The sequence below is a fragment of the Clarias gariepinus genome, chromosome 26 (genome assembly GCF_024256425.1).
Source record: "Clarias gariepinus isolate MV-2021 ecotype Netherlands chromosome 26, CGAR_prim_01v2, whole genome shotgun sequence".
Classification (NCBI taxonomy): Eukaryota; Metazoa; Chordata; class Actinopteri; order Siluriformes; family Clariidae; genus Clarias; species Clarias gariepinus.
In genome coordinates this window covers 9,836,852-9,860,589 of record NC_071125.1, presented here as the reverse complement: position 1 = coordinate 9,860,589, position 23,738 = coordinate 9,836,852, and the positions used below count along the sequence as shown (strand labels likewise).

The window sequence follows — 23,738 nt, the reverse complement described above, 5'->3', positions numbered from 1 at the left end:
CTTTTGACCGTGATACTGTGAGGTAAAGGATACAGTAAAATAAGTTGTTGTAACTGTAATCTACCGAATCTACAGAACACAGCAAACGACTTGTCGTGACTACAGTGGATTTATGCAAGAAACTGTAACAACCGTTGTACTTTAATGTTGAGATACTCTGCTCTTGCTGCAGGGTCGGAGTTGACTTTCTATGACGAGCAGTCTTCTCTTTGCTTGCTAATCGTGCCATCTAGGAAATAGGTAAAATAGGTTAAAACTTGTTTTAAATGACTAATACATGTATAGTAAGATAAATAGAATGTCATTGTGTAGTTTTTTTTTTTTTTTTTTACATTTTTCCTGTAGGATTGTACTACAACAAAAAAATAAATGTTTATCCCTATAAAAGGAATGGAAAATGGCTGAATAAAAAAAAAAGATAAAATATACAAATAACTATGCTTAAACAATTAACTCAATGTATATAATTGATGTATAGGATATGAAAACTACAAATATAGGACATATATCTATCATTTAAAACACTCAGCAGTGGTCGCCCCACATGATACTCGGTCGCCCCATATGATGTTTTCAAGTTTACTTAAGTATAACAGGCTAACTGTTAGCCTCAGAAACCAAACTAGCTTCTTCTAGTGACAAAGCACTATCAAATTTATCATCAAAATATAGATTTGTGGGAAAAAAATTATAATTCACAGTTTTGGGGTGGTCGCCCCACATGATGACCAAAAGTGACTACGACATCACAGCCGTTAAAAAACAGCTTTTTCTTACTATATGAAAGAGACTGATTTACTATACAGTTGTTTCCAGGGGGTCTTCACTTGTGTCTGGCTGATGCAGTATCCCATGCTTGAGATGTTTTTTAAAATAAAGGTCCCAAAATTGTGGTTTGTTGATAGCCGCCCCGGATGAAATGGATAGAATCAACATAATTCGGACAACATTCGTTTGTATATCATGATAGAAATATATGTGCAAATGCTTTATAGTTTTGTCAATGAGTGTAAAACATGTTTGAAATTATGTTAACTAGGAAAAGGAATATTTAAGTTGATTTAAAGTGTTTTTAAACCAGTTTTCCTAACAAAAGTCAAGGCCGGACGGTCGGCCCATATGGTGTTTTGGCACTTCGGATAGCAGAAAATGATGAAAAACTTAAAAATTTGGAGAAGTTAGAGTGGTTTAGTAGGTAAAAAAGGTATAACAAGTAGATGATAATTTTTTATGTATGTTTTAGTTTTTTCTGCAAAATAAAATTAACCTGGACAGAAAAAGAGGGCGTCACGTCATTGACCCATATACTGTACAGTGTGTGTGTGTATGTATATATTTTATATATGCAAAATCTGCACACAACTTATTTTTACAGTACAAGTGCTCTATCTGCGCACATTCCAGTTTATTTGTAAATGCACTATCTGCACCTGGTCTATTTATACAATGTATGCAACATCTGCATGCAGCTGACTTACACAGAAACAACAGTCTATAAAATTGCATCATCAGCACCCATCTAATTTATAAAGTGTAAACGCATCATCCATGTGAAACAGATTTATACATCTGCACAAAATTTATGCAACATGAATATAACATCTGCACACGTCTAATTTTTACGGTATAAATCCAACATTTACATATGACAGTTTATTTAAATGCAACATCCTCACCTGGTTAAATTATACTGTGTAAGTACAAAATTTATATTTATTTATTTATTACAAAAAAGGTATTATAGTTTTGTTGGTTACAAAATAAAATCAGGATAATACAGTAGGAAACAGAATGTAAAGGTCTTTTTTTTTTACAGGTTAGGTAGCAGTGTGAAAGTGAGACTACAGTATGTTCAGTACAACACAACTTGGGTAGAAATAATGTGGCTTAATCTAAAAAATTGGGAGTGGAAATGCCTTGATATAATTTAGTTTGTCAAGTGTATTATTATTATTATTATATCGATTTTTAGCTTTCACAAACCTTTAGCCTTCAATTTAGTCTTCTATATAAATCTTTTCTCGCTCTTACACATTTCCATAATTTTCTAGACCATTTTAAAGACCATTGTTAAAAGCGATATAAATAATATTGAATTGAACAACTCCTTTTTCACTGTTCTAATGATGATGATGAAGTGAACGCATTATCACTGCATGTTGAGATACTGGGTTCTTAAGAACTGTTTTAATTGCAAAAGTAAGTGACCTTTTGCAGTTTTTTTGCCTATATTTAATTGTGTAAATGTGGTTATACCGTTGAATTTCACATGGTGTTAACCATACATCTTTATTTTATTGAGTAAGGCAAGTTTATTTGTATAGCACATTTCATACACAATGGTAATTCAAAGTTCAGATCTGTCTCCCCTTGTTTTGTGTGTTAGTAGCCCTTCTAGTAGTACTGATTTTCTCAGAGAAAAAGGAAGCAACTTCATTGCATTTGCTGTCGGAGAGCATTTCAATGGGCAAAATAAGTATTTTAAATAAGTAATGGGCAATATTTTAATATAGCAAAAAGAGTGAGTGTTGTCTACGTTGCTGTTTATAATTTACATTTACATTTAGGCATTTGGCAGACGCTCTTATCCAGAGCGACTTACATTTTTTATCTCATTACACATCTGAGCAGTTGAGGGTTAAGGGCCTTGCTCAAGAGCCCAACAGTGGCAACTCTGTGATTGTGGGGTTTAAACCTGGGATCTTCCGAACCGTAGTCCAATGCCTTAACCACTGAGCTACCTCTGGCCCCCTTATAATGTTTGAGAAGAAGGTCTGTCTAGCTTTGGCTAGTTCCACATTGAAAGCACGAAGGCTGTCTTCATAGATGCTATAGTGAATTTCAAGTTTTGTCTTCCGCCACATACGTTCAGCTTTTCGACATTGCCCTTTTATATTCTGAACTGCTGTTGATTTTCTCAATGGTGATTTCTGTCTGCTCGCCTTTCGGAACTTTTCCGGAGCAATATCATGAATAACATTCTTAACTTTTAAGTGAAAGGAATCAAGGTGTTAAAGATATAGCCTTCATAAATAGTGCACTTCTCATTAATGCATCTTTTTCTGACAGACACAGATCTAGATTCAGTGGTAACAGAGATCAATATATCAAAGAAAATACAGAAGTGATCAGATAGTGCTATGTCTTTAATAAGAATGGATGAGATGTTTAGACCCTTACTGATGAGTAAGTCTAAAGTGTGTCCACGATTATGTGTGGGCCCGTGCACATGCTGAATCAGGTCAAAAGTGTTTAAAACACTTATCATTTCTTTTGTAATATTGATTTCTACATTATCAATGTGAATATTAAAGTCCCCTGCTATGGCAAAACAGTCAACCTCTAAGAAAAGCATTGATAGCAGTTCTGTAAACTCTTCAATAAAGTCTGGAGAATATTTTGGAGGTCTGTAAATAATGATAAACAGAATGCGTGGGGCAACTTTCAGCAAAATACCTAGATATTCAAAAGACAAGTACTGACCAAATGACATTTGCTTTCATTAATGGACATTTTTAAATAGAGCAGCTACACCTCCACCTCTCCTAACAGTTCTGCAGACACTCATGAAAGTGAAGTTAGGAGGGGCTGTTTCATTTAGGACTGTTGCACTGCAGCTATCGTCTAACCAATTAAAAAACATAAAATCCAATTTGTTTGTGGTGATCAAATCATTGATTAAAAATGATTTGTTTTTAGCAGGCTAATATTTAAAAATGCTAACTTGATGGCATTACTTTTTGTCCCCACAGTAATCTTAGTTTGATGCATAATAGGTCGGAGATTAGATGGGTCAGCTGTACGGCTTAAGAAGGCCTTGGCCTTTCTATCGTGATAAAACAGTGATAAAGAAAGTTGTTGTTGCTGTTTTTTAGTTGGCATCTGGGGGCTTGCAGCAAAAGAGTGGGAGAGTTTGGTCCCAGTATATACCAGTTCCTCCATTTTCTGTGAGAAGCTTAGAAGTGGAGATGCTGGAGAGAGGGATAATGTGTCTGTTGAGATGGGCTCTGGTTTTGGTGTTTCCAGTGGCTGTTGTATATTGTCCTGAATTCCATGTATGTCTTGTCACAGTCTGTCTGTGATGAGCTCTGTGGGCAGGACTGAGCCGGGATGCCCATGAGCAGTGGTTGTTTTGGCTGTGTGATGTTATCAGTGTCCTTGTGGGATTCTTTAACCACATGATGACTCGAAAACTGTCTGTGGTCACTCATACTTTGTCCAGGCGTACATGTGCCTTTTAGGTTAAGAGGATTGGCACACTCTGCTGAAGGATGATGGAAGAGGGAAATAGATATTTTCCTTTAGCACCCTTGCACCGAGTTTGTTTGTGTGGAGACCATCCAGTTTGAACAGTTTTCTATGGCCCCAGAAAAGATTGAAGTTGTCGATGAAGTTGACTCCTTTTGAACTGCAGGTTCTTTGTAGCCATGTGTTCAGCCCAGGCAACTGTAAGAACATGTTAGTTCCCCTTGCTGGGAGTGGTCCGCTGATGAACAACTGAACTTTAAGTCTTTGAAGTGTTTCAAAGAGTTCACTAAAATCCTTCTTTAGGACTTCCGACTGCTCTTTCTGAATGTTATTTTTCCCCACGTGTATAATGAGTCAGTCTTGTGCTTTGTCAGAATGTTCTAAAGTTCCCTGTTCACATCAGAGACGGTTGCTTGAGGAAATCAGCATAAAGTTGTTGTCCTGCTACTAATGTTTCTGATAGTTGAGTTCCCGCTTATCTTAACCTCGGTTTCGCTCTGAGCTGAGTGCCGCTGTCTGCTCGACCTTGAGCGTCTGTTGGTAGCGACATTAGTTGCTGGCTGATCCAATCCATATTCAGTCACATTTTCCTCACCCACATTCATTAACACTTTAAATCTGTTCTCAAGATGAATAGGTGGTGGCAAAATACCAGTCTTTGCAAGTCTTGTCATAGCCATATCTGGGTAAGAGGATGGTATTGCAGCAATGTGAGTACTCGTGACAATCTGATGCCTCGAGTGCCTTTGGGTCTCGCTCCCTGTTTGTGCCATCGATGAATGTGTCGATCAGTTTCTGAGGGGGTCCATGATGAAAATCTGCTGAGTATTCTGCCTGTTTTGAGAGTCCAGCAAGTAACTTTGTTTCTGCAATCCTTTGTAGAAGTGTTTGGCAGGTCATGCAGCAGGTAGATTCCACAAGAGGCATTTTCTTTCTTGTCTGTTTGAAGTAGGCAGCTGTGTTTTCCTGTCTCCGGAATGTAAGCTGCTGGCAGTGGGAGGAAAAAGTCCCCTTTTCGTCCAATCACAATTTGTTTTTTATTTTAGTGTTTCGTGTTTAGCCAAAAATGTTTTGTCTGAGCACTGTGCTGATCTGTTAAAGTAGAAATCCTACCTTTAGTAGAGAAATACTAGAATATTTTTTGTCACCTGCCTTTTTTGGCTTTTGTACATTCTTCATCAAAGTACTTTACCTGTGAGCAAAGAAAGACCTCTTCAATCATTGTCATCTGTCACCTGCAGGTGGAGGAGAGGATGGGTTCGGCTATGCTTGGCCTTTTCCTTTTCCTGCTCTTTCTGACCCCTGGATGTTGGGCAGGAGATTGTAAGGGCCATAGGCAGATTCTGCGAGGGCCACCGGGCTATGTAACAGATGGCCCAGGAAACTACTCAGTGAATGGCAACTGTGAATGGCTCATCACAGGTGAGTGTCAAAAAAACCCAATTCAAATCAATTGTTTTTGTACAGTGGGGGTGCAATTGGGGGAATTAGCACAATTGTTAAAGATTATAAAAGCTATATTATGGATTAGCTTTACTTCACAAATGCTAATATGAAAGGTTATTGACAAAGCTTTATACTTCATTGCCTTCTTTCCATTCTAAACTGCTTTCTGCATTACCTATGAAATGATTTTAAAAGGATTTAAGGGGTGCAGTTGTTTTAGGTTAATATATAAAAAAAGAATACCAAAAAATGTACACACTTAAGAAAAAGAAAAAGTTAAGTTAAGAAAAAGTAAGATTTAAGTACTAAATTTATTGCTATAGATAATGTATACAATATTATTATGATAGTATGATAATAGTAATAATATAATATACATCTTACTATTTTTCTTTTCCTGAAGTGTGTATACATTTTTTTGGCAGACTGTATTTAAAGGGATATTTTTTTCCCCCCAACTCTATCGTAAATCCAAATTGAGATGCATATAAGCACACTACAATAGGTCATGTTCTTTGTAATTCTTCCTGCTCTGCACACCTCTCATGAAGCTTGTCACCTGGAACGCGAGGGTTAGGGTTAAATGCATTCCAAAGTTTAGCTGAGGCTCTTTATAAAGCTCTTGGAGTCCCACTGAGCTAAATCTAGTTGGTATCTTTTAAAGTTATGGTGTATTTAGTAAAATTGGATCTTTTTTTATTTCCCTGAATCACTGGCACTTAGTGTAGTGACCATTTTATCTCAGGTAGTGAAATAAACGCTCAGTAATTTTAACAATCTTTTTTCCAGATGGCATGAAAGTATTGAAAATGCTATATGTTTTGTTTTCAGCTCCTGGCAGCAATTATTACATTGTGCTTAACTTCACATTCATGGACACAGAATGCACCTATGATTACTTGTTTGTGTATGATGGAGATTCCTATCAAAGTCCTCTACTTGCAAGTCTGAGTGGCAACACCTTACCTCAAACAATAGAGGCAAGGTCTGGCAAGGTGAGTTTAACATAAAGGCTACCTGAAGAATTTCTCACTACTGTTTGTGGTAGCTTTGTCGAATAATTCTCATGATTTTTTTTTTGTTCAGTGCACAATATTCTCAATAATCTTCAAATAATTCTTTCAGTAATTGATGTAATTTTATTTACTAGCTTTAGACTAGCATTAGAACAGTTTTATTCTACACCAGCTAGTCAACTTGGACTAAGTAACAGTGGTGTTTAATTGAAGAAGACAGATGTTTTTAAATATAAATGATTACACTTGGGTTTTCAGTGGTAGGTGTTTGGCTTGCCATGCGGAAGGCCTGGGTTCGAATCCCAGCCAGTGCTCAAACCCCAGCCACTGGATTCAGTGCCGGTCCCACGCCCGGATAAAATGGGAGGGTTTTGTCAGGAAGGGCATCCGGCGTAAAACTTGAGCCAAGTTGTAGTGCGGACTGGGTATTCCGCTGTGATAACCCCTTGCCGGGAGCAGCCGAAAGAACACTGTGCTTTTTTTTTATGTAAAGAAACATGGCTTTAAAAGAAACTGGGATTGATACAGAAACTGATACACCCTGATTATTTTATTATTAGGATGGATCTCTTATTTCGTACTCTATTTTGTACTCTTCTAAGTGATAAGGATTTCAGCTGTAGCATTAACCATTAGTCTTGATTTACAATGGGAGACATGTGACTTGTAATTAGATTACATAGTAACACTGGTTTCTCATTACTATACAACATTATCACTGGCTAATTCTATTCAAAACCTCTAGCGAGCATGATGAATGTCCACAGAATGTTTATTTTTCCTTGTCCTTTCTCAGTTAAATATTTTGTTATGCTGGGATAAAAATAATTTGCTATTGCTATTAAATTATATCGAGAACATTTCCTTTTTTTTCTTAATCAGTCTATTAACTTAAATTATTCTAGTAATTTGGCAAATGTAGTAAAAAACCACCAACAAGCAAAAAGACAATCTTGCTTTTTAGCAGAAGTGGTAACTTTTAAAATCTAAGGTACAAAACTAACATGCTGTTATAGAAAGATAATCAGTGATGAGGAAATTTCCAGATATCAACATGTCATGGAGTATTTTATTTTTCTTAAACCACTATATAAATGGATGTTAAAATAGAAATAAAATCATTTACTTCAAGTGGCTCTTTTTTTAAAACATTGACATATCTTTTCTTGTTATATAATAGAATATTAAAAGGATTTTATTAATTTTATGTATGCATGACCTTTATGTGGTACTTTGGGCCACCTTTGAAACTGTTCTTGCTCAGAATTTCATGTTACTGAATATTTTGTTGATTTACTATATAAAAGTTCAGTTTACAGCACAGTAGCACAGAGTCACAGCTGCAGGGTCTGTAGTTCCATCATGAACTTTGTGTTTGGAGTTTTGCAGGTTGCCTTGTGTGTGTAATTGTGTCCCCACCGTGTGGTCTTCTTTCCCAGGATGGGCTTATGACCATTGTGATCCTTACCAAGATAAAGCAGTTACTAAAGATGAATGAATTAAATATTTTTTCCTTCATCAGCTCATCACCTCTGATCTTTTTATTTCAGATGCTGCTCCACCTCTTTAGTGACGCCAACTACAACCTGCTAGGCTTCAACGCCACCTACACATTCTCGCTGTGTCCTGGGGACTGCGCAGGTCATGGGCGCTGTGATGTAGTCTCATCTCGCTGTCAGTGCCATCAGGGTTGGGGAGGGACAGACTGTTCCTTACCTGTCTGCTCCACGGACTGCACACAGCGTGGTCATGGACGCTGTGATAAGGTTTTTAGTTTTTTTGTTTGTTGCAAATTAGTTGGTTTGATTTTTAATTTCTAGAATTGATATTCATTCATTATAAAAGTTTAGATGTTATTTAACAGCAGCTTAAGGTTTAATATTGTTGCAGGTCTCCTGTTTAGTTTCTCTGCTAATGAGTTTGATCTATAACAATAACTTCTGAATCTCATGTAACATGAGTTTCCTCTCACTGTCCTGTCAGAGTCGAGACCATTGCATATGCAGTTCTGGCTTTGTGGGGCAGAGCTGCCAGCTGGGCCTGCGTGATAACAGTGGTGTGGGTCAGTGGTGGGAGGTGAAAAACAGGGATTTGAAGTTTTCTCCACGGACTGCATCAGGGGGTGTCTACCTGTCCTCCACCAGAACCTTTTACATGTTTGGCGGTAAGTACGAATAAGCAGAAATGTTATAACATAATTATCTATGAGATGGAGTTTGTTGTGTTTAAGATTTATTGGCTAATATGAAACTGGCATTATGGAATTCGGATAATGGTAGTGGATTTTTGTCACAATGTATGCATAGTTAGAAGCAACTCTAAAGACTGTTGTCATTGAAGATTTTCAGTTGTTTCAGTCCAAAATGTCAACACTGTAACACTAATCTGACTATATAGGATATACTTTTGATCTGCCCAAGTTTAAATGCTATAAGACAATGATTTCTACCAGAACAAATTTTAAAGAAATTATTCTGCAAGATGAAACCAGAAACGCTTGGTCAATTTCTTTAAAAAAGTGCATCTAAAGAATCTTGTATAGAATTTGCACATATAAAATCTTGTTCTTCTGGCCAAGGCAATGTTATAATCTGTCATTTATTTATTTGTACATTTGTTTAATTGATTTTACTATCTTTTTAAATCCCTTGCGTATGTATCTATAACTGTGTATTATATTGGTTCGTATAAATTGTTTAAATGTTAAATAGTTATCTGCCATGAAATAGCCTGTGAAGCTTATATGGCAATAAACCCTAATACAAACAAAAATCAGTTGTCTAGGTGAAGCTATATGGAAGAGATATGAAGTCATGTTTAGTGGACTTCTTTCTGTTGGGTTGAAACATTTTGATGCTTTATTGGCTTCAGTGGCTTTTTCAGTCCGAAGCTAAATTCATAAGTGGCCATTGCATACATCTGTGTGTATCTCTGCTTTACTTGTGCTTTTTTATAGTTAATGGAGTTTGCAATCAGAACTTGATGATGATTATATATTTATAACAACAAAAATGTTGATCATGGATGATATGGAAAAGTCACAGTTTCCCTTTCTTTTAGGTTTTGACTTGAACAGAGCATTAGGAGACCTTGTGGAATACAACTTTTCATTAAATCGGTGGGAGAAGAAGTTGCACTCTATCGCCCCTGTAAGATGGTTTCTGTTCAATGAGCCTTTTTGAATTGCATTGTTTTTTTTATACATGTTTATTGATTTACTTTGGGTTTTCTCTCTGTCTTTCCTCACTCAAGGCCCCAAGACATTCTCATACGGCAGTGGAATGGCAGGGTAACATGGTCATATACGGTGGCGAGCTTTCTAACCACTCTCTTGCTAGTGATGTCTGGTTGTACCGTCCACAACAAAATAGTTGGCAACAGCTTGGCCAGTCAGATGCTCCAGGGGCTCCCAGGCTAGCAAATCATGCAGCGGCTTTGGTGGACAGTGATCTCTATGTCTTTGGGGGTAAGTAGCCGCTTTCATAACCTAAAAAAGGATAGGCAGTCTAAGAACATGCTTATTAAATCCAGTTACTGAACAACGGAAAGCGTACTTTACAAACACAAAACAAACATATGCAAGATAATTGCAGTGGAGTTATATGATGAAATAGTACCAAGCTTTATTTTCTTTAAATTATCCAGTGTTTCCATACACTTTGCATGTTTTTGATTATGAAAAGATTGTATCCATTAACAGGTAGGAGTTAATGTGAGGGAGAAAAAAGGTAATAATATAATAGGGTACACATTTTGAAACTAAGCAAGGACCACAAATCTGACATACTTGTCCAAGAACTACGTATAACTTGTACACTGTAGTACTATCTGACTGGACCTGACCACTTGATTCAAAGCCAGTGTGTTTTTGGTATCTCTTGGTAACTCTTATTTCCTGTGTTCTCAGGACGTACAGAAATGGACATGTTCTCCTCCTCTCTGTATCGCTTTCGGTTGGGAGACAGGGTTTGGGAGGAAGTACACCCTCATGGGGGAAAAGCCCCTGCCACTGCTGGTCACAGCATGGTCTTCCACTCTCCATCCAGGACTCTGCTGGTATATGGAGGGCACAGACCCACTACAGCCAGGTACAACAACAGGGTCGTGTGTCACCAAGCCATGCTATTACATAGTATTTGCTAGGAGTAGAAGTAATACAACTCACTGTCATGACCTGTCAAACTTCTTATTACTTGTGTATCACTAAAACTGTATTTCAACAGCAGTATTTTTGCCTTAGCTAGTCTAGATTAGAAACTTTTTTTGGGCAGTGTAAGGGGGAATACATTTTCTGGTTAGAATTTGAAGTTTTCCAGGTTGCCCAATGCTGCATTAATGCCATGCACATATCTCGGTTATCTCTTTTATAGGTTCAGTGTTAGGGTGAACTCCACAGATATTTTCCATGTGGACAAGCGTTTCTGGACCTCCCTTCGTTCACGTTACCCAGCTAATGGACCTCGGGAGAGGGCTTTTCATTCTGCCACCATAATTGGCAATTACATGGTGGTATACGGTGAGTCTTGATCTCATTATTTTGTAGCTAATCACTAACAAGAATTTTAATATATGTTGGTATATAAGGTGTGATTTAAATGATTATGCTTTTGTTCTATTCAGGTTTTTATGTAGTGCTTTCAGCAAATATTTCAAAGCAACTTTATAATAATCATCTACATTCTGCATCTCCAAAAATGTTTGATGATTTACATGAAAATAAAAAAAAAATCCAGTACCTCTGTATGTTAACATTTTCCCCAAAATGGTCCCAAAATATCTGCCCAAAATAATAAAAAAAAATCTGGATTCTTTATTTACAATATAGAAATATAAAATTTATGAAAAGTGGTATGTTCATTTATGCGTTCAATACTTGGTCTGGGCTCCTTACGACCAAATGTTTGGGTCGGCATTTTTCCACATTGTCCTTTATACAATAAAATCATAGCTTTGAATCTATAGAGGTCAGGTGAGTTTGCTGGCTAGTCAAGCACAGTAATGTTATGTTAGCAAACCCGTTAGTGGTAGTCTTGAGACTGTGGGCAGGTGCTATGTCCTGCTATAAAAAGAAATCAGCATCTCTATATAGCCTGTCAGCAGATAAATCATGAAGTGCTTTAAAATCTTCTGGTAGATAGCTGTGACTTCAAAAAGGTTTATATACGGTGGACAAACACTAGCAGATGATGGGTAGGATGGTTCTTACATTAATGGGGACATAATACTAGCAGTGCAACAGTTTAAGAAGAATATTTTCAGGAGATATCTGCATGGTGACTCTTGTTGCACTTACTCCAGTCTCACTTCACCCTTGTGAAGTTCTCCTGTGTTTTTGAATTTGCAAGATAGAGAGATATACACAGAATTTGTATTGTATAAGTCTTTACTCTAATGTCTGTCTCTAAATGAAATACTCTAATATTGAGATACTGGATTTTTGCTGCAAATGAGTCATGAAATAGCATGACACGAAATTCACTTCACTTGTAAATAATTTAGAATATGAGTTTCCCTTATTGTATTAAATTATAAAAAATATTTTTTTTTATGATATATTTTTTTCAGATGCACTGTAGGTTTAAATTTATTATTAGCAAACCATGGTGGATTGCATCAGGAAGAAACCTTAAGTAAAATCCAGACTTGAAATGGAACTGATCTGATACTGAGCTGGGTGACACTAAATTATAAATAATTCATCTTCCCACATCTATCTAAGAGTGATAAAAGGATGGTCAGTACAAATAAAGGATTTTTCATGATTATAGCAAAAGATCTTTGGTACAAGTCTACCGTATTCTGATGAGATTTATCCAATGAAGCTGAATTCACTTTGAGAAGTGCAGCCCTTAGGATTTCTATACTGGACCAACAGGCACAACAGGAGAGAATGAATCACAAGGACAGAGGCTCCAAGCCAAAGAAGCATCAGGATAAATTAGCCAGGTCTGGAGGACAGGAAGAAGCACATCAGTAGCAGGGTTTTACGATCATACAGTACATGGGCATCATATTAGAGAGTCCATGTGTTGTTTGTATGGTTTTTAACTGAATTTAATACATTTTCCAGGTGGAAATGTGCACATCCATTACCTTGAAGAGAAATGTTATGATGAGGATATCTTCTTCTACCACCTGGGCTGCCACCAGTGGGTATCTGCAGGAGAAAGTCACATGCACCGTAAGTTTTTTATTAACCGCAGTGCAATCAGTGCATTTCTGGGGACATTAGGAATGCTGTTGCCCCCAGTGTACCTTAATGTGTGTCACTCCATGGATAAGACGTTCACCATTTAAATGAAGCTGTCAGAGGAGAGAATAAATATGAAAAGAATGCATTCTTGGCCTTCTCCACTATAATGACTAAAAATCAGCTATTTCGGAAATATATTTTCTTATATTTTTAAACAATTTGCATCTGCAGTAAAATTCGAGCATTTAATGAATGAGCTTGCCAAATAATTGTATGAGAGATTATTCTTAGGGTCCTGTATAAATTTATTGACCACAGCTGATTTTCAGTAGAAACAGTTTGTCTGGACTCAAATTCCTTTGTTTATTCTCTTATAGGAAGCAGATCTGTGAGAGGCCGTTACTCCCATGTTGCCGCTGTCATGGATGGCCGTGTTCTGCTTGTTGCTGGTGGTTACAGTGGTGTGGCCCTTGGTGACCTGGTGGCATACAAAGTCCCGCTGTTTGTCAGCAGTGACCCTGGGGACAGAGTGAGTTGATTTTAGGGAGTTAGACAGTTATTAAAGCTTCAGTTCATATTGACATCAAACATCAGAGCTTTTTTCACCATTCAGTATAAACTCTGAAGACTTTTTTTGTAAAGTTCTCAGGAGATCTGCTGTTTGTGCATTTGGCTGTATATATACAAGTGAAATATTAGTTATAACATTTTTAATATTGTGCTAAAACATTTTATAATCTGAATTGCCCGGATTAATAAAAGAAATCACTCAGCACTATCAGGTCTTATGCTTGTAATATTCACCCTGTCTGCCTTCTTAGACATCATTTCCCATCCTCTCTTTCTCTCCCTCTCTCTCTCTCTCTCTCTCTCTCTTTCTCTCTCTCTCTCTCTCTCTCTCTCTCTCTCTCCCTCTTTTTCTCTCGCTCTCTCTCTCTTTCTCTGTGTTCCTGTTGTGTCAGGATGCTCTATGTGCCGAGGCCCCAGATGAGAGAATGTGTCTAAAAAACCCAGAATGCAGCTGGTGTGAGGGTCGCTGTCGGGAATACCAGCCAACTAATCCGGTAATATATTTAGTACCCACTTGCTTTTTAAATTTTTTCCTTAGTTTTTTTTCCAGCAGAGTTTCTCATGATGAGTTTATTATTCAAAAATGCCTGTATTATGTTTTTGTATGCCCACAGTGTGGCAGCACCGGCTGTTTGGGTCTGGCACGCTTCCTTTCAGACTGCCAGTCATGTCTAGTATTCAGTGGCGTACCCAAGTCGCTTCCTCGTGCCCCCGGGGATTTTGGCTGGTGTGTCCAGAATGATTCATGTTTACCGGTCTCAGGTAGGAATATAGAAAAAGAGAGCAGAAGGAGTGAGGAATTAATACACAATGTGCACCACAGTTAATGTAGCAAATCAATATCTCATGACACTTCTAATTTCCTGTGTCTGTGAAATACTGACTTGTTGTTATTTCTGTGGGTGTAGTTTGGTTTTCGTGTTTTTTTTTGTTCCTGTATATAGGCTTATGTGTCAGGTTATTTAATAGTCACAGAGTCTTGTGTAACAACCGAATTCTGACCCCTCACAGAGCGTAGTGCATGCCGCGTGGACCAGATCTCGGGGGCGTACGGCTGGTGGGGGGAGCGGACGAGTTTCCTGACTTCCCTCCCCTACTGTCGCACCGAGAACTATGTCCCAGGACTGCACCTGCTCACCTTTCAGCACCCGCGCAACCACTCGCAACCGGACAAGGTATGTCAGGACTTAACACTCTAAACTCTGACTTGCATATAAGTAAAGTTAAGCAGTCACACTGGAGCCATGTCTTGAAACTTCTTAGTTTTCTGCAGTACAGTTAAACCTTGGATTGCAAGCATAATTTGTCTATAATACATTTTTCTACAAGTAATTTGTCTATTATAAATTTGTCAATAGTTTTTTTATATTTTATTCTTATTCTATTCCATAATTTATTTCTTATGATTTTTTAAGGTCACGAAAAAAAGAATTTTACTGCATATCGTACTGTGTATGAATCACAGGGACAGAGACAGTGTCTGGAAATGTGCTTGTATTCCAAAACACCCGTATATCAAAGCACATTTCCAAAATAATGGAAACTCAGATAATTTGTTCAATAACCCAGAAATATCCATATAAAATGATTAATACAATATATAAAGTAAAAATAAAACAAATGAACATCCCCTCTGGAGAGGAGGGAGGGGAAGAGGGGGGGGATTATGATATAGGACAACTTTTATCTGCACACACACACACTATAACAGAATGATTGCTTTCTGCTGGCTCACTGGAATCTTTTTCTTTTGGTGTGCTGTTAACAAGGAACCTCTCTAATAACACTTGCTTTTGACTTCTTTTGAGGTTTTTGCAGAAATGTGACTTTAAATGCTTTACGCGTGCACACACCTTACAACTTTTTAGTAAACTGTGTATGCACACACAGATGTTGACTTTACTATTGCTGCACGTGCACGGAGACCTAGCATGGCAGACGATTACTCACAATATCACAGCGCGAGAGGGAGAATAACCATAGGCTTAGATGTGATCATGTGATACCTGGCAGACAATGAATGCGTACTACTCGTCTTTCAATTTTAAGTGTTTGTTCAAAATTTATTTAAACTTTTTGTTCGTCTTGCAAAACACTCACAGACCAAGTTACTCGCAATCCAAGGTTTTACTGTGAATTTATTTAATTCCTTTTGATTTAAATCTTCTTGTCTACTTCCTTGTTTCCTTTGAAGGTGTCCATTCTAAGAAGTGCTTCCATAATACTCAACCCATCCACGGAGATGGACGTTACTCTGCAGTTTCGCGGTTTTATTCACCCTCTGTTAGGAGCTCCACCTCCCGCCACTCCTCCGCAAGAGACTGTGGCCATGTGGGCCAGGATTCAGAAGTTTCACTTCACAGTGAAGATGGCTGCAGGGCCCAACTCAGTTCAACTGGTAAGAAAATAATATGTTCTGATGTTTGCACCGGTGTTGATTTTAAGTCCACTAGCATATATTTTATACCTTTAGTACTAGAGTGAGTCAAAAATGATGCACGCCCTGGCTCTAGAATTTAATTCACTTTTAGGTAAGACAGATGAAGTTTTTGCAGAGTGTCCACAATGTGGGCAGAAGTGTGTAGATGTGCATTGTCATGCAAGATCACAACGCCCTTGAATAACTGTCCTCTGCATTTAATCCGAAGTTGAGGCTCTTCAATGAGCATCTCACTGTAATGAGTACTGTTGCTTGTTTAACCCATTTCCTGATAATGTTCCAATACTGGCTTTTAAGAATAAAATTAAAAAAATCACGAATTACAAGTTAAATCACAAATTAAAAAGTCAGGCATTGGCTTGCAGCGCAGTTAAGTGAACCAATGTAACATGTTCACAACTGCTCAAAAATGACTGGGGAGACAGTGAACCGAAAGCACTGAAAAGTAGCTTTAGTATATATCTTTAGTGCGGATAACTTTTAACACACTTTCGTATAAGCATTTGACAAATTTTGTACTCATGTATGTAACTGTTAGTATCTGTCCTAACCCAAACATTTGTCCTGTATTTTTGTGGGAAAATATAGAGGTATAAGTTTCAAAACTTCATAACCTTGGTAATTTTTTTACAATCTCTTGTCCACACAGACTGATGTACTTGGGCGCTGGTCAGCTCAAGAGGAAAAGGAGAGCCGTCTACTGTCCCGTCCGGATGGTTCTCGTCTGTTTCAGAATCTCACTCGGGGGAATCGTTATCTGGTGCAGGCAGAGGGCTACCTGAACAGTTCTACCTCAGGCCAGACAAGTGAGATGGCTCTTACCTGGAACCGAACTGCCATACCTGGAGGAAGTGTAAGGGCTGACTCTGGAATGATGATGATTTAGGGTTTTTTTTGAGAAATTGAGAAAGTTACTACATAAGAAGTGAAAGTAAATTTAAAAAAACGTCATTAAAATTTTTCCAATAATCTACGTATTATAATATGTAGTAGTAGTAGTAGTAGCAAGGGAGTAGCAAAGCGTTTTTAAACATTGTGGTATTTTCAGTCCAGTTGCCTTGACTCATAACCCACTTATCCATTTTCTTTTGTTCTTCATCAGGAGATCTCGTTTCTGTTCTTGGAGCCATATCGCTCAGGTTCATGTTCAGCATACCACTCTTGTTTAGCCTGCCTGTCCGATCAGTCCTGCGGCTGGTGCCCCACTACAAACGTCTGCATGCTGCGCTCCAATGTCAGCCATGAGCGTTGCCTAGAGCCACAAGGAGAAGAGCACCATCTGTTGCTCAGCCCACAGCACTGCACACTGTGTGAGGAGTACAGAGATTGCAGGGCCTGCACTCAGGTAAGGCGCTATAGTATTTAGCTCAGAGTTTTTGGGGGCAAAGGATTGTCATCACATGTTCTTGTTAAACACTCCACTTTATATTTTATCCTCCTTCAGTCACAAGAGTTTTACTGAGGGAAATGCACTGATGTTGGCATTTCAGTTCATCTCAAAGTGCTTAGTGAGGTTGAGGTCAGTGCTCTGTGCAAGTACTTTGTACAGCCCCTTGGTTTCAGTGAAGAAAATTAATGCTGCAGCATAAAAATCCATGCTGTTCAGTTGTGTGACTTAAATTTTATGATTTGTGGAAGAAGCCCTTACAGGTTTAATGTTCAGGGGTCCACAAACTTGTCGTATATTGACAGTGTAGTATGTATATACAGTGCATGTGTGTTTGTGTGTGTATGTATATAATGTGTATGTAATTAATACATTTTTTAAAATTAATTTTACATTTTTTGTTTTGTTTCTTTATAGGATTCTTACTGTGAATGGCAAATCAACTCCAGTAAGAAGGGGGATTACTTATGCAGTCGTCGAGGGAGACTGGAAGGCTCTATTCGTGATCCATTGGAGTGTCCTAAAGTCTGTAACCAGTGAGTAAGAATTCATCATGTTAATTGATTTTTTCCCTATACTGCTGTGATGCCACCATGTAACCTTATCCACAGATAATCCATTCTTCTGTTACTGTCTTGTTACAGCAATGTCTCAGAAAATATCAGACTTATGCATCTTCAAAAAGTTAAAACAAATTTAAAAAGTCTTTTTTTGTGTCCCTTTAAGTTCTATATATGTATAATCGAAAATACATTGTAACATAGAATAAAAATGACATTGAAATCAATTATTGTTCCATTTTCACCTAGCGTTTACACCAAAAAAGGCAGATTAATTCCTAAATGTGTAGTGGCATGTACCATGGACTGTTTTATTAATAGTTATAGTTCCACTTATATGAAGGGCCACATGGCTATAAACCGTTACATTTTTAAATGTTTCCTCTTTCCTATCTGTAAAAGGAGGACAACCTGTGGGGAGTGTCTGTCCAACTCTAGCCAGTGTGCATGGTGCGAGTCAGCTCAGACCTGCTTTTACTTTGCTGCTTATCTCACCAAGTTCCCATACGGAGAGTGCAGAGACTGGTATGACAGGTAAGGGTCGGCAAATTAATACTTTTGAAAAAATATGTATTTATTGATTCATTTTGCAATAGTTTCTAATTAGTAGTGATACTGTAGGCCATTTTTCAAGAGGCTAATCCCAGATTGAATTAAAGCTAAAAGGCTACACATCAATCACATCTTTATTGTACTGTACATCTGCCTTTAAAACTATAAAGATGTTACTAAAGAAGGCTTTTTGGTTTGTTTATACAGGATAGCTAATATCTGGAGACTAGTCTGGGGTCCAGGGTGCTTTTAAACTGATCTAAAATTGCTTACAGGGTTCATTAATTAGTCTTCATGTATTGTTTGTACAATTTAATGTAAATATTTTCTTAAAATCTTATGGCAATCAACTGACTTTGTTTGTAGTGTAAAATGTATTTGTGGTTTGTGTACTGTAAATCAAAATGATTAAGTTTCATTATTTTCCTTTATGGCTTATAGTGTGCACTCGGTTCCCCAGTGTAAGCAGTGCTCTTCTTTAGCCACGTGTACAGAATGCCTGCAGACATTTCAATGTGGCTGGTGCGGGGATTACAGCAATCCCACATTTGGCAGGTAGGACACATTTTCAATAACTTTAAAAATGTTTTCTACAATAACTCTTGCACTTCTTCATAAGGGTTTCAGCTGAATCCTAAGAGGTTTTGTTATTGGAAATAAAGTGTTAAACTGCTTCATCCTTTCAACATGTTAAATGAAAGTAACAGTAAATCAACACACTGAAACCAGCAGACTTGAAATGAATCCTCAAAATGTACTCATTTAAGTGGAAGTGAATGCAACCACAGTGCCAGTTCTTGTGGTTAATTTGGTCATGATTTGTTAGATATGATATCGCAGCTGGGGATGGATTTAAAGAAGTATACTTTTATTAGAAATAGGTAATCATTACGTGTCCACTTTGGTCTGCCTTTTTCAATTTGCTTTATTTTCTTTAATCTCTCTTTTTTCGTCAGGTGTCTAAAAGGAGACTGGGGAGGAATAATTGACTCATCTGTGACTAACTGCACTATTGCTGTTGCTGAAGTAAAGGCCTCAAGGTAATGCTATAACACAGTTCTGTTTCCTCCTGTCAGTGAATTTGTTCGTCTGCCATGCTAATGTCAAGGGGAAAATGCTATGCCAGTTTTAGTGGCTTTTATTAAAGTCAAAAACTTCAAAACAAACCAATTGTAAGAGTCATTGTTAATACTTAAGAACAGTAGTTTAATTTCCTACCAGTTTCAGACTTTTTCATTGAGAAATCTATTGTTAAAACAGACGAGATGGCAAAGGTAGTTCCAGAGTGTAATAGAGCTGAGAGAAATGAACAGATTAAAGGCATATCCGCTCTGCTGCATTTCTCTCTAGATAGAAGGTACACTATCGTTCAAAAGTTTTAGAACACTTGCAGATTTCTTGGTTTTTATTTAGTGATTTATTTTTCACGTTCTACAACAATACTAGGGATTTTAAAACTATAAAATAACACATATGGGATTAGGTAATTACATAACAACAAGAAAAACAACAGTTAGTTGTTATTTTAAGACACGGAGGTCATCTTTTCTGTAATAGTTTTTGCAAGAACAGAATTGTCAAGTGCATTTGCAAAATCCGTCAAGCACCATAATGAAACTGGCTCTTATGAAGGCCATCCCAGGAGGGTGAGACGAAAACCTACCTCTGCTGCAGACAAAAAGTTCATTTAGAGTTATCAGCCTGAAAAATGACCAATTAACAGCACCTCAGATTAGAGGCGTTATGAAGTCTTTACAGAGCATAAGTACAGTAGCAGACACATCTCAATATCAAATGTTCAAAGGAGATTAATGCATTTTTGGACGCCTTCAGCATTCCTTTACTATGTAGAAAGAAATAAAAATCAGGAACCATCATGGGGTTAGAAAGTGTTCTAAAACTTTTGAACGGTAGTTTAAACCAAAAACAAAATCCGGCTAACGTTGGTATCAGCAGCTAGTCAGATGGTGTTGTATGTAATGTAGGCAGTTGCTAATCAAAATGGAAACTGACCGTCTGAAGTTTAAACCATCTTGGATGAGGCTAAGGATTACTGTAGAGATATTATATTTTATTTAAGTTTCCTTGATTTACCTCAGATGCTGTTTTGAGACAGTAGCAAAGACCTACAGTTATCGTAAAGAGACTTCATACAAGATAATAGTGTAATGCAAGAGTTTACATACATGGGACAAAGAGTATTGTGTAAGTGAAATTCCTTGTAAAATTAATAGTGCAAATTGTTTAATAAGATTTAAAGTTTATAGTGCAGTTTTCAGAGAGGAGTTGAGACAGGCTCTGGGTTGTCAGGAGGTGCTTCCAGTTAACTGGACAACTACAGCTAAGGTGATCATGGAGACAATAGGAGGGTACTTGTGTATATGTGTATGGTGTATCGTCAGGAATGGGAAAAGTGGGCAAGGAGACTTGGTGGTGAAACAAGGAAGTCCAAGAGACTAGCTAGGAATAAGTGGGACACTGAGAGGACTGAAGAGACGTAGACAGGGTTACAGGGAGATGCAGTATAAGGTTAAGGTGAAGGTGGCAAAGGCCAAACAAAGAGCATATGAGGACTTGTATGCTAGGTTGGACAGTAAGGAGGGAAAGGTGCATCTGTACAGGTTGTCAAGGCAAAGAGATGGAAATGATGTGCAGCATGTTAGAGTGATTAAAGATAGATAGTACAATTGTACTGACAGGTGCCAGGAGGGTAATAGGAAGATGGCAGGAGTACTTTGAAGAGTTGATGAATGAGGAAAACGAAAGAGAACAAACAGTAGAAAAGGTGACTGTTGTGGAGCAGGAAGTAGCAAACACAAGTGTGTGAATGAGAAGGACCCAAGTGGAATGGTGAGGCTACAGGGAGCAGAGGTAAAGAACTTTAAGTATTTTGGGTCAACAGTCCAGAGCAACAGAGTGTGTGGAAAGGAGGTAAAGAGCAGGCAGGTTGGAATGGGTGGAGAAAAGTGTTGAGTGTGTTGTGCGATAAGAGTATCAGCGAGATTGAAAGGAAAGGTGTACAAGACAGTGGTGAGACCAGCGATGCTCTTTGGCTTAGAGACAGTGGCACTGAAGAAAAGACAGGAGGCATAGTTGAAGGTATAGCAGAGATGAAGAAGTTGAGGTTCTCTTTGGGAGTGACAAGGATAGATAGGATCAAGAATGAGTCCATCAGAGGGACAACCCATGTTAGATGTTTTGAAGATAAACCAGATTGAGGTGGTTTGGATATGTTCAGAGGAGAGATTGTGAGCATATTGGTAGAAGGATGCTGAGGTTGGAACTGCCAGGCAGGAGGTCTAGAAGAAGACCAAAGAGGAGATTTATAGATGTAATGAGGGAGGACATGAACGTAGTTGATGCGAGAGAAAAAAGTGCAGAGGATAGGGTTAGATGGAGGCAGAACACCTGAAAAGCGAAGAAGAAAAAGTTTTAAGGTTTATAGTTTAGTGCAAGTAGTGGTACATGCTATATGTGTTACTATTCAAGTCAGTTAAAGTGGATTTTACCTTTTAAAATACAGTAGAACCTTGGATTATGAGCATAATTCGTTCAGGAAGCGGGCTTATTTTTCAAAACACTCGTAAACCAAACCATATTTTCTCATAAGAATTAATTGAAACTCAAATGATTCATTCCACAGCCCCCAAAAATAATTACATAAATATAATAAATACAAAATATAAAGTAAAAATAAAACAAATTAACATACACTTTACCCTTATTTTTTTTTTATTTATAAATTCTGACAGATAAGTGTTTGTTTATGCGTGCATGCACTGTGTGTGTGTGTGTGTGTGTGTAAAGTTAAAGTAAGAGGAGAGGGGGAATTAGACCCCCTCTCCCTCTTCTTGTCTTACACAGTAACCCTTCTTTTTCTCTTATTTGAGTTTTACACATATACACACACATTAACGGAAAGACTTTTTCATCAAAAAAATTAACAAGGAACATCATTAATGACACTTGCGTGAGCGCATAAAAATTAAAAAATTTACCTGCATCTTACCTTTTGAGACCTGCACCTTTCCATTAGAGAGAGAGAGAGAGAGTGTGTGTATGTGTGTGAAAGTGAGGGGAGGACGAGTGTGTGCATGAAGACAAGAGGAGGCGTGTGTGTGTTTTACCTCTCTACTGAGCCTTTTTTTTACTTTATGTTGTACACACATGCTTACAAACACAAAATTAAAGATGTTTTACAGTAGTAAACAATACACGCGTACACGGATGTTGATTATACCAGTGAGAGTCGCGCACTAAGCAGGAGAGACGATTACCCACAATTCCACAGTGCAAGAGAAAGAAAAAACATTGGCTTACTTGTGAAAACAAGAAGCGCATGCGTGATACATGATACTCGGTACTCATAAACCAAGACTTGTTCGTTTTTGTTTATAAAATAATCTTTGCTCGTCTTGCGGAACACTCGCAAACCGCGTTACTCGTAATCCGAGGTTCCACTGTGCTAATAAAACATCTACTATCTTTTCGCTATTAGCCCTGAGCCACGCACCCTTTCTCCACCACGACCGATGGAACCAGAGCTGGAGATAGACCAGATGGAAGGAGTGGAAGTTGATGGGGAGGCTGTGTGGTCCTATGCATCGTGCCCTGATGTGGAAGAGTGCAGGCTGGGCCTCCACACCTGCCATCCCTCGGCCACATGCGTGAACACACCCACCTCCTATGAGTGCCACTGTGAGAGGGGTTTCACCGGAGACGGAGAGCATTACTGCAATCAGACGTAAGTCGTTATCACTTTACTTACTGTCTGTTTGAATATCGCTGCTATGTATTTTGTGTATTTTTTGTTCTTCAGCTTGACCTTGAAGCCCCCCCCCCCTTTTTTTTTCTTTTTTTTTTTTTTCTAAATGCAGACAAGCTAAGAATGGTTATTTTATATCATTATTTTCCTCATAAGGAAGTTATATTTACCCTGTGTTAGGTGTTTCCTTCAGTAGTGCTCTATTTTTCTACAAAGCAGACTATATGCTGAATATTGATGGGTTGTAGAAAGATTTATTTAAGGCTTTAATATTCATGCATGGTGTTTTGTAAATAAATATGTGCAAACATTATCCTTTCCCATTTCCTTTATATGCCTTAAGGGACACATTTTGACGGACATTGCTGATATCAGCTGACCAGCTTGATGCCATTTGATGATAGTATAATGGCTCGTCAATAGGTTTGAATCATGATTTGGATCCAGGGCTTCTCTGTGGCAGAACACAATAGTAATTAGAGACAACGATGCCTGATTGACACTCTAGAGACCGCATCTCACACTCGTCAGTACGGTGGCCGAGAAAGCAAAAGCAAAATA

General features: G+C 37.9%; 1 protein-coding gene across 2 annotated transcripts in view; it reads left to right on the top strand.

Moving 5' to 3' along the window:
* The window catches only part of megf8 (multiple EGF-like-domains 8), a 52,664-nt gene that overhangs the window by 2,307 nt on the left and 26,619 nt on the right, over positions 1-23,738 (top strand). For both annotated transcript variants that reach the window (XR_008356427.1, XM_053487654.1), the window contains exons 2-22: positions 5,490-5,670; positions 6,526-6,689; positions 8,261-8,476; positions 8,694-8,874; positions 9,771-9,859; positions 9,963-10,176; positions 10,618-10,798; positions 11,081-11,226; positions 12,781-12,891; positions 13,281-13,432; positions 13,866-13,967; positions 14,088-14,235; positions 14,485-14,648; positions 15,668-15,871; positions 16,563-16,766; positions 17,016-17,258; positions 17,718-17,836; positions 18,263-18,394; positions 18,854-18,967; positions 19,369-19,452; positions 22,911-23,156. Coding sequence is in view for 1 of the 2 variants with exons in the window: in XM_053487654.1 (XP_053343629.1) it covers positions 5,490-5,670; positions 6,526-6,689; positions 8,261-8,476; positions 8,694-8,874; positions 9,771-9,859; positions 9,963-10,176; positions 10,618-10,798; positions 11,081-11,226; positions 12,781-12,891; positions 13,281-13,432; positions 13,866-13,967; positions 14,088-14,235; positions 14,485-14,648; positions 15,668-15,871; positions 16,563-16,766; positions 17,016-17,258; positions 17,718-17,836; positions 18,263-18,394; positions 18,854-18,967; positions 19,369-19,452; positions 22,911-23,156 (3,395 nt within the window). In the remaining variant the exon portion in view is untranslated. The remainder of the gene's footprint in view (positions 1-5,489; positions 5,671-6,525; positions 6,690-8,260; positions 8,477-8,693; positions 8,875-9,770; positions 9,860-9,962; positions 10,177-10,617; positions 10,799-11,080; positions 11,227-12,780; positions 12,892-13,280; positions 13,433-13,865; positions 13,968-14,087; positions 14,236-14,484; positions 14,649-15,667; positions 15,872-16,562; positions 16,767-17,015; positions 17,259-17,717; positions 17,837-18,262; positions 18,395-18,853; positions 18,968-19,368; positions 19,453-22,910; positions 23,157-23,738) is intronic.